General features: G+C 40.5%; 1 protein-coding gene across 1 annotated transcript; it reads right to left on the bottom strand.

The window, feature by feature from the left end:
- Positions 1-9,358: 9,358 nt before the first annotated feature.
- LOC307176953 (olfactory receptor 4D2-like) lies at positions 9,359-10,293 on the bottom strand (the record flags this gene model as incomplete). Its single annotated transcript, XM_079903553.1, is given in 4 exon segments — positions 9,359-10,102; positions 10,106-10,134; positions 10,137-10,269; positions 10,273-10,293. Coding segments are annotated over 4 exon segments (927 nt in total).
- Positions 10,294-11,502: the final 1,209 nt, after the last annotated feature.

Below are 11,502 nucleotides of genomic sequence, written 5' to 3'. Positions count from 1 at the left end.
TGCAGAATCTAAGGGAGCACGTGATTCCCTCTTTCAACCGCTCACACTCCTCCCTCATAAGGCCTCTGCTCTTCCCTCTCTAATTCTAATTCTCCCACTTTCTCGGAATCCTGTCTGTCTGTCTGTCTCTGTCTCTCACACACACACACGTACCAGGTTTATGAAGAGTAGGGAGCAACCCACCTGGCAGGGAGGAGTATTTTAGCACTGACATTATTTAGTGAGCATAGCAATTATAAAAGCACCTCCTGTTGTTTTAAAACTCAACAGAGAAAGAGAAAACCCTTATGGCCTGTACAGGCACCCTCTGCCCTGTCCTTGGTATGTCCCTGTGTCAATGCAGTGTAGGAGACACGGCCATAGGTGGAGATCCAGGCAGGCATCATTGCCCTTGGGTGCCCCAGCTGCCTCTTCTGCTTTTAGCTCTCCCTCTATCCCAGCTCCCTCAGAAACAGCTGATGGCTCCTCCTGGGTCAGCCACTGCCACAGCCACCTGCGTCCTCTCAGAATGCCCTGCTTCCTCAGGCTCCTGTCCTTTCTTTCTTTGGTTCAGACAAAACAAACTCAGGAACTTTTCCAAGAACCTAGGGGTAAAAAGAACAAAGTAGGACAGAAGGAGTAAATTGTAGACACAATAAATACTTAATGAATGAATAAAAACACGAATGTCTAGACATAACTAGTGACAAGTTTCCTGGATAGTGCCAATTAAGAGGTGTGTTACTTGTTCCTTTCATGCCAGACATGTTTGGGGGGAGTCTGTCCACCCACACGCTCCTTCTCTGGGGACAACACTCACCCACAATCCCTGCTGAAGGGGTGGGCTTGGATGGCCACACTTATGTCACACGACCTGCACATCCCTCAGCCACATGGGATATGTGGTCCAACCTCAGCCAATCAGATTATTCTCATAGAACTTTGGAATTTGAATCCAGAGACACTGACCTAGCTGACTGCTGAAGGAGCATGAAAAGGTCAGGTTTTGGGGCAGAGGCTCCCATGTGAGCCATGTACAAGGCGACTGCATAGGCAGGGACTGATGAATGGAGGGGGGGAGAAGGAGGGACCAGCTGCTGTGTCAGACCTGACAGTTGCTTATTCCCATAATACCCAACTTCACTTTATTTCAAGAAGAGCTTTATATCCTTAAAATAAACACCCTCTTTTTATTTAAACTTGTTGGGTTTGCAGCCCCTTGCAACTCTAACCATAACCTATTTCTTCTCTTCAACTCTGCTTAACCCCAAAGCCCCAGTGTGATAGTGGAGGAGAGAAATGATGGGTGTGTGGCATGGAGGTCCAGGCAAAGAGCAAGCAAGGCACACCAGTGAATTGGGGGGGAAATTCCCAGATGGATGTAAGGAAGACTAAACTGGCAGAAATCAATGTCGGGAGGGAGAGGGGGAAAGAGGAAGGGGAATGGGGGGTATATATAGAGATAGATAATCAACAAACCATTATAGAGCACTTTCTATGGATAAGTAATGCATTAAGCCCCAAATGAATGCTGGAATATTTACAAATATGAATAAATGAATGAGGAAATGAGTGGATATTCCCATTCCTGTTTGCAAGAAGTGTTGAGTCTGAAAACGGGGGCGGGGGGGGGATAAGCAGTAAGTAGTCAGAGTCTTGCAGACATGGCCCTGAATTTTTTTTTAACGTCTTTATTGGAGTATAATTGGTTACAATGGTGTTTTAGTTTCTGCTTTATAACAAAGTGAATCAGCTCTACATATACATATATCCCCATATCTCTTCCCTCTTACGTCTCCCTCCCTGCCACCCTCCCTATCTCACCCCTCTAGGTGGTCACAAAGCACCGAGCTAATCTCCCTGTGCTGTACAGCTGCTTCCCACTAGCTATTTTACATTTATAAAATAAATGTATATAGTGTATATATGTAGTGTAGTGTATATATGTCCATGACACTCTCTCACTTTGTCTCAGCTTACCCTTCCCCCTCCCTGTGTCCTCAAGTCCATTCTCTAGTAGGTCTGTGTCTTTATTCCCGTCTTCCCCTAGGTTCTTCATGACCATTTTTTTTTTTAGATTCCATATATATGTGTTAGCACATGATATTTGTTTTTCTCTTTCTGACTTACTTCACTCTGTATGACAGAATCTAGGTCCATCCACCTCACTACAAATAACTCAGTTTCGTTTATTTTCATGGCTGAGTAATATTCCATTGTATATATGTGTCACATCTTCTTTATCCATTCATCTGTTGATGGACACTTAGGTTGCTTCCCTGTCCTGGCTATTGTAAATAGAGCTGCAATGAACATTGTGGTACGTGACTCTTTTTGAATTATGGTTTTCTCAGGGTATATGCCCCATAGTGGGATTGCTGGGTCATATGGTAGTTCTATTTTTAGTTTTATAAGGAACCTCCATACTGTTCTCCACAGTGGCTGTATCAATTTACATTCCCACCAACAGTGCAAGAGGGTTCCCTTTTCTCCACACCCTCTCCAGCATTTATTGTTTCTAGATTTTTTGATGATGGCCATTCTGACTGGTGTGAGATGTTATCTCATTGTAGTTTTGATTTGCTTTTCTCTAATGATTAATGATGTTGAGCATTCTTTCATTTGTTTATGGGCAATCTGTATGTCTTCTTTGGAGAAATGTCTATTTAGGTCTTCTGCCTATTTTTGGATTGGGTTGTTTGTGTTTTTGATATTGACTTGCATGAGTTGGTTGTATGTTTTGGAGATTAATCCTTTGTCCGTTGCTTCATTTTCAAATATTTTCTTCCATTCTGAGGGTTGTCTTTTTGTCTTTTTTATGGTTTCCTTTGTTGTGCAAAAGCTTTTAAGTTTCATTAGGTCCCATTTGTTTATTTTTGTTTTTATTTCCATTTCTCTAGGAGGTGGGTCGAAAAGGATCTCGCTGTGATTTATGTCATAGAGTGTTCTGCCTATGTTTTCCTCTAAGAGTTTGATGGTGTCTGGCCTTACATATAGGTCTTTAATCCATTTTGAGTTTATTTTTGTGTATGGTGTTAGGGAGTGTTTTAATTTCATTCTTTTACATGTAGCTGGCCAGTTTTCCAAGCACCACTTATTGAAGAGGTTGTCTTTTCTCCACTGTATATTCTTGCCTCCTTTATCAAAGATAAGGTGACCATATTGGGTTTATCTCTGGGCTTTCTATCCTGTTCCACTGATCTATACTTCTGTTTTTGTGCCAGTACCATACTGTCTTGATTACTGTAGCTTTGTAGTATAGCCTGAAGTCAGGGAGCCTGATTCCTCCAGCTCCGTTTTTCTTTCTCAAGATTGCTTTGGCTATTCGGGTCTTTTGTGTTTCCATACAAATTGTGAGATTTTTTGTTCTAGTTTTGTGAAAAATGCCATTGGTAGTTTGATAGGGGTTGCACTGAATCTGTAGATTGCTTTGGGTAGTATAGTCATTTTCACAATGTTCATTCTTCAAATCCAAGAACATGGTATATCTCTCCATCTATTTGTATCATCTTTGATTTCTTTCATCAGTGTCTTATAATTTTCTGCATATAGGTCTTTTGTCTCCTTTGGTAGGTTTATTCCTAGATATTTTATTTTTTTTGTTGCAGTGGTAAATGGGAGTGTTTTCTTAATTTCACTTTCAGATTTTTCATCATTAATGTATAGGAATGCCAGAGATTTCTGTGCATTAATTTTGTATCCTGCTACTTTACCAAATTCATTGATTAGCTCTAGTAGTTTTCTGGTACCATCTTTAGGATTCTCTATGCATAGTATCATGTCATCTGCAAACAGTGACAGCCTTACTTCTTTTCTAATTTGGATTCCTTTTCTTTCTTTCTTTATTTTTTTCACTATATAAAACGTTTTTAATGTGTAAAATGTTTACAGACTTAAAGTGGTATTGAAAGATACAGGAAGACCAACATAATTTCAGAAAATATTAGATTTGCAAAATAACCAAATATGATCTATTCAATTAAAAATATGATTAAAAATTAAACAGGTGGATTAGACATTAGATGAAGAGAATTAATGAACTACAATGTATGCATATGCATGTGGTAACATATCTATATAAAACAGAAAATATATGTAACAAAAATAATAAGTTGTTAAGTATATAAACATAATGTCTATGTGTATATATTTGTATATTTATATATTTCAGAAAAATGACTGATATATTTCAGAAAATATTTCTGAAAAATTATCCAAAAAGGGTAATAGGTGATAGAGACCAGAATGAGAAGGGATAAGTAAATTTAATCTGAGATACAGAAAGAGAAGCCAGAAATAATAAGGTGGTCTTTTATTTCTTTTTCTTCTCTGATTGCTGTGACTAAAACTTCCAAAACTATGTTGAATAATAGTGGTGAGAGTGGGCAACCTTGCCTTGTTCCTGATCTTAGTGGAAATGGTTTCAGTTTTTCACCACTGAGGATGATGTTGGCTGTGGATTTGTCATGTATGGCCTTTATTATGTTGAGGAAAGTTCCCTCTATGCCTACTTTCTGCAGGTTTTTTATCATAAATGGGTGTTGAATTTTGTCAAAAGCTTTCTCTGCATCTATTGAGATGATCATATGGTTTTTCTCCTTCAACTTGTTAATATGTGTATCACGTTGATTGATTTGTGTATATTGAAGAATACTTGCATTCCTGGGATAAACCCCAGTTGATCATAATGTATGATCCTTTTAATGTGCTGTTGGATTCCGTTTGCTAGTATTTTGTTGAGGATTTTTGCATCTATGTTCATCAGTGATATTGGCCTGTAGTTTTCCTTCTTTGTGACAACTTTGTCTGGTTTTGATATCAGAGTGGTGGCGGCCTCGTAGAATGAGTTTGGGAGTGTTCCTCCCTCTGCTATATTTGGAAGAGTTTGAGAAGTATAGGTGTTAGCTCTTCTTTAAATGTTTGATAGAATTCTCCTGTGAAGCCATTTGGTCCTGGGTTTTTGTTTGTTGGAAGATTTTTAATCACAGTTTCAATTTCAGTGCTTGTGATTGGTCTGTTCATATTTTCTATTTCTTCCTGGTTCAGTCTCAGAAGGTTGTGCATTTCTAAGAATTTGTCCATTTTTTCCAGGTTGTCCCTTTTATTTGCATATAGTTGCTTGTAGTAATCTCTCATGATCCTTTGTATTTCTGCAGTGTCAGTTGTTACTTCTCCTTTTTCATTTCTAATTTTATTGATTTGAGTCTTCTCCCTTTTTTTCTTGAAGAGTCTGGCTAATGGTTTATCAATTTTGTTTATCTTCTCAAAGAACCAGCTTTTAGTTTTATTGATCTTTGTTATCGTTTCCTTCATTTCTTTTTCATTTATTTCTGATCTGATCTTTATGATTTCTTTCCTTCTGCTAACTTTGGGGTTTTTTTGTTCTTCTTTCTCTAATTGCTTTAGGTGTAGGGTTAGGTTGTTTATTTGAGATGTTTCTTGTTTCTTAAGGTAGGATTGTATTGCTGTAAACTTCCCTCTTAGAACTGCTTTTCCTGCATCCCATAGGTTTGGGGTCATTGTGTTTTCATTGTCATTTGTTTCTAGATATTTTTTTATTACCTCTTTGATTTCTTCAGTGATTTCTTGGTTATTAAGTAGTGTGTTGTTTAGCCTCCATGTGTTTGTATTTCTTACAGATTTTTTCCTGTAATTGATATCTAGTCTCATAGCGTTGTGGTCAGAAAAGATACTTGATATGATTTCAATTTTCTTAAATAACCAAGGCCTGATTTGTGACCCAACATATGATCTATCCTGGAGAATGTTCCATGAGCACTTGAGAAGAATGTGTATTGTGTTGTTTTTGAATGGAATGTCCTATAAATATCAATTAAGTCCATCTTGTTGAATGTATCATTTAAAGCTTGTGTTTCCTTATTTATTTTCATTTTGGATGATCTGTCCATTGGTGAAAGTGGGGTGTTAGATTCCCCTACTATGATTGTGTTACTGTTGGTTTCCCCTTTTATGGCTGTTAGTGTTTGCCTTATGTATTGAGGTGCTTCTTTGTTAGGGGCATAAATATTTACAATTGTTATATCTTCTTCTTGGATTGATCCTTTGATCATTAGTAGTGTCCTTCTTTGTCTCTTGTAATAGTCTTTGTTTTAAAGTCTATTTTGTCTGATATGAGAATTGCTATGATTTCCATTTGCATGGAATATCTTTTTCCATCCCCTCACTTTCAGTCTATATGTGTCCCTAGGCCTGAAGTGGGTTTCTTGTAGACAGCATATATATGGGTCTTGTTTTTGTATCCATTCAGCCAGTCTGTGTCTTTTGGTTGGAGCATTTAATCCATTTACGTTTAAGGTAATTATCAATATGTATGTTCCTATTACCATTTTCTTAATTGTTTTGGGTTTATTATTGTAGGTCTTTTCCTTCTCTTGTGTTTCCTGCCTAGAGAAGTTCCTTTAGTATTTGTTGTAAAGCTGGTTTGGTGGTGCTGAATTCTCTTAGCTTTTGCTTGTCTGTAAAGCTTTTAATTTCTCTGTCAAATCTGAATGAGATCCTTGTTGGGTAGAGTAATCTTGGTTGTAGATTTTTCTCCATCATCACTTTAATTATGTCCTGCCACTCCCTTCTGGCTTGCAGAGTTTCTACTGAAAGATCAGCTGTTAACCTTATGGGGATTCCCTTATGTGTTATTTGTTGTTTTTCCCTTGCTGCTTTTAATACTTGATCTTTGTATTTAATTTTTGATAGTTTGATTAATATGTGTCTTGGCGTGTTTCTCCTTGGATTTATCCTGTATGGGACTCTGTGCTTCCTGGACTTGATTAACTATTTCCTTTCCCATGTTAGGGAAGTTTTCAACTATAATCTCTTCAAATATTTTCTCAGTCCCTTTCTTTTTCTCTTCTTCTTCTGGGACCCCTATAATTCAAATGTTGGTGCATTTAATGCTGTCCAAGAGGTCTCTGAGACTGTCCTTAATTCTTTTCATTCTTTTTTCTTTATTCTGCTCTGCAGTAGTTATTTCCACTATTTTATTTTCTAGGTCACTTATCCGTTCTTCTGCCTCAGTTATTCTGCTATTGATCCCTTCTGGAAAATTTTTAATTTCATTTATTGTGTTGTTCGTCACTGTTTGTTTGCTCTTTAGTTCTTCTAGGTCCTTGTTAAACATTTCTTGTATTTTCTTCATTCTATTTCCAAGATTTTGTATCATCTTTACTATCATTATTCTGAATTCTTTTTCAGGTAGACTGCCTATTTCCTCTTCATTTGTTAGCTGGGTTTTTGCCTTGCTCCTTCATCTGCTGTGTGTTTCTCTGTCTTCTCATTTTACTTAACTTACTGTGTTTGGGGTCTCCTTTTTGCAGGCTGCAGGTTCGTAGTTTCTGTTGTTTTTTGTGTCTGTCCACAGTGGCTAAGTTTGGTTCAGTGGGTTGTGTAGGCTTCCTGGTGGTGGGGACTGGTGCCCGTGTTCTGGATGAGGCTGGATCTTGTCTTTCTGGTGGGCAGGTCCATGTCTGGAGGTGTGTTTGGGGGTGTCTGTGGTTTATTATGATTTTAGGCAGCCTCTGTGCTAATGGGTGGGGTTGTGTTCCTGTCTTGCTAGTTGTTTGGAATAGGGTGTCCTGCACTGTATTTTGCTGGTTGTTGAGTGGAGCTGGGTCTTGGCGTTGAGATGGAAATCTCTGGGAGATTTTCACCATTTGATATTACGTGGAGCTGGGAGGTCTCTTGTGGACCAGTGTCCTGAACGTGGCTGTTCCACCTCAGTGGCACAGCCCTGATGCCTGGCTGGAGCATCAAGAGCCTGTCCTCCATGTGGCTCTGTTTGAGCTTCTATTTCAACAGCAACAATGGGACTCTGGACGGTGTGGGCCACTTTTTTCGCCAATTGGCCGAGGAGAAGCGTGAGGACACCCAGTGTCTCTTGAAAATGCAAAACCAGTGCTGCGGCCGCGCCCTCTACCAGGATGCGCAGAAGCTTTCTCAAGACGAGTGGAATAAAACCCAGGACGCTGTGGAAGTCGCCATTATTAGGGAGAAGAACCTGAACCAGGCACTATTGGATCTGCTTGCCCTGGGTTCTGCCCTCGCAGACTCCCACCTCTGTCGGATTGGGTTGTTTGTTTTTTTTTGATATTGAGCTGCATGAGCTGCTTGTAAATTTTGGAGATTAACCCTTTGTCAGTTGTTTCATTTGCAAATATTTTCTCCCATTCTGAGGGTTGTCTTTTCATCTTGTTTATGGTTTCCTTTGCTATGCAAAAGCTTTTAAGTTTCATTAGGTCCCATTTGTTTATTTTTGTTTTTATTTCCATTTCTCTAGGAGGTGGGTCAAAAAGGATCTTGCTGTGATTTATGTCCTAGAGTGTTCTGCCTATGTTTTCCTCTAAGAGTTTGATAGTGGGGCTTCCCTGGTGGCGCAGTGGTTGAGAGTCCGCCTGCGGATGCAGGGGACACGGGTTCGTGCCCCAGTATGGGAGGATCCCGCATGCTGCGGAGCGGCTGGGCCCGTGAGCCATGGCCGCTGAGCCTGCACGTCTGGAGCCTGTGCTCCGCAATGGGAGAGGCCACAACAGTGAGAGGCCCACGTACAGCAAAAAAAAAAGAGTTTGATAGTGTCTGCATGCCCCTGAATTTATGTCACTCTCTAGTCTCAGTTTCACCCTTGGGCATGTTGCATGACCCCTCTGGAGTTCAGCCCCCACCCTCTCCATGCCTCCCTCACTGCACTTAGGAATATCTGCCCTACTTCCAAAACACTACTCAACTGATGGAAGAATAAATGTCAGGAATAATGACAACAACAATAATCCTTACATAGGTTCCATGGTTTACAAAATATTCTTACACATTTTTAAAATTTGAATCTTATAACAAAAGTGAGATTATTGAGACAGATATTGTTTTATGCTAGTTTGGTGAGGAAGAATCCATGAATGCAAGAGAGGTCAGGTGGCTCATTCAAGGTTACTAGTTTGGTAAGTAATGGGACAAAGGCTCCCAGTTTAGGGCCAAGTCTCCAAGTTCTGCACTTTCTCTATCACTCTGGACAAAGAACAAAAGGGTTATCGGGAAAAGAGATCAAAAGGCAGAAAACAGAACTGCTCTTCTGGGGAAATGCTGTCATCCTAAGGGAAAACTGTCCACCAGAGGCATAAAGGAGAGTGTGGCTTTCCAAAATATTTCCAAGGGAACATATCTTACTGTCATAGAAGTGTTCAAATCAACCTTCACACACACAAAAAATAAGGATATTTTCCTTTTTCCTAAAAAACTGAGTTGCTTAATTTCAAAATTATTAAGTTCTAAGATGAACTTCACAACATTTCCAAAGCTATGAAGCAGTAAACAGTGGCTGGCACTCCACCTTATAAATAGAAAACAAAGCCAAAGAGAAGTGATCCGCCCACTGTCACTCCCTTTTATAAACCAGCTGGTACCTCCTTAATCTTTTCACTGCTGCCTGCATCTCCTTGTTTCTCAGGGTGTAGATCATGGGGTTGAGCATGGGGGTCATGACAGTTTGGCTAATGGATACAGCCTTGTCAATGGAGAAGGAGGTAAAGGGCTGGGTGTAGAGGTAAATGCTTGGAAGAAAGACCATAGACACCACGACGATGTGAATGGTGCAGGTAGAAGCTGTCTTTCTCCTCACTTGCCCTGAATGAGACCTCAGGATCACCAGGATGGCTGAGTAGGAGGTCAGGAGAAGGAGGAACCAGATGAGGACCAGCACCCCACTATTGGAAATGATAAGGAACTCCAGGAGGGAAGTGTCCGTGCTGCCAAGTCTCAGCACTTGTGGAACATCATAGTAGAAATTATTTAGGACACTGGGGCCACAGAAAGGTAGGGGGATCATCAGAGTCAGTTGGGAAATGGAATGGATGAAGCCTCCCACCCAGTTAGTCACCACCAGCCCCACACAGATCTGAGTGTTCATGATGGTGACATAGTGGAGGGGCTGAGAGATGGCAACAAGGCAATCATAGGCCATAAATGAGAGGAAGAAAACCATGGACCCTCCCACAGAGTGGAAGGAGAAGATCTGGGCCATGCAGCCCTGATAGGAGATGGCCTTCTTCTCAGCGAGGAGGTCCACCACCGTCTCTGGGGCAGTGACTATGGAGAAACAGAGCTCTAACACAGCCAGATTTCAGAGCAGAAAATACATGGGTGTTTGGAGTGGGAATCAAAGGTCACTGTGACCATGATGAGGAGGTTTCCCATGACAGTGGAGGTGGAGACAAACAGGAACACCAGAAACAAGAAGAGCTGGAGCTCCTGAGTCTGTGAGAGTCCCAGGAAGACAAATTCTGATACTCACGTGAGGTTCCCTGATTCCATGGTGTCTTCTCCATACACCTAAAAAACACAAACCACAGACAGAGATGCATGAAGTCACTACTTGCCCATTTAGTGCTTTCAGTGTCCAGGTCTAGCTGATGGAAATTTATGTGCAGATCATAATACCAGTTCTGATTAAACGGCCTTGTCTCTGGAGAGTTCACTAGTTGGTGCTGGAATACACATTCTTGAGATATCTTAAAGCCATCCAGAGACACATGCAACCTGCCTTTCCAAGATTCAGTGTAATATAGTGGTGGGAAGGCTCTTGGAGTCCAATGGACCTGCAGTCAAATTTCAAAGCCTTTATTTCCTTGAGATTTGGCCTTGAGCTAGTTACTTAATCTCTCTTAGTTTCCACATCTATAAGGAAAATGTTTTCTTTATAGAAATTGTCTAGGGGATTAAATAAAATAACACATAAGGTTCCTAGAACAGTGCCTGGAATAATAAATGGTAATCACTCTCCTCTGTGTAGTCTCCTGCTCTAAAGACCTCCTCCCCTTTCCAGTCTCTAATACATTTTTGTACCAATCATTTTTCATACAACAGTTAGCACATCATAATGTTAATGAATTTTTCATGTGTCTATATTTTTCCTCCACAATTCACAATATGCTACAGACAGAAGTCTTGATTCATAATTTATTTGTGCCCTGCAGTATCCATCCTTCCTCATAGTCAGTACTTAATAAATAGCTGGTGTTAACTGCTGAGTGGGTGAAAAGCTATTTTGTGTGCAGGTCCATGCAGGGGCGCCTCTGGATACAGCTGGACATCTGGGGCATTCCATTTCTTTCCATCCTTCACAGTAGGTGGTCCCTTACTAGGTGAGGCTCCCCAGATCAGAGGTGGAGACAAGAGGCAGAGGGGTAACTACCATTAGTGAAGAAATAGATGATGAATATATTGTTTGAAGGAGACTTAGAGCTCTTCGGAAAGGACAGCAATTTCAGAAGATGTTATTGAATCCAAGAGTAGAAGAGAAAAAAATATTGAAGGAGAAGAAATGGAAATAGACGAAGAATTAAAGGGAGGAAGGAAATTATAAGGAAGGAAAATGGGGGAATAGAATGAGTGAAGGAAGAAGAGATGGAAAGATGGTGGGCAGGGGAGGGAATGGGAACAAAGGGGAAGAAGGACATAGAGGTTGAGAGATAGGGGTGACAGGTGAGGGTTAAGTGCCCTCCCCACTCCCCCTGCCTCGTC

This window comes from Stenella coeruleoalba, assembly GCF_951394435.1.
Source record: "Stenella coeruleoalba genome assembly, chromosome: 19".
Taxonomy (NCBI): Eukaryota; Metazoa; Chordata; class Mammalia; order Artiodactyla; family Delphinidae; genus Stenella; species Stenella coeruleoalba.
This window is presented reverse-complemented; position numbering and strand designations above follow the sequence as displayed.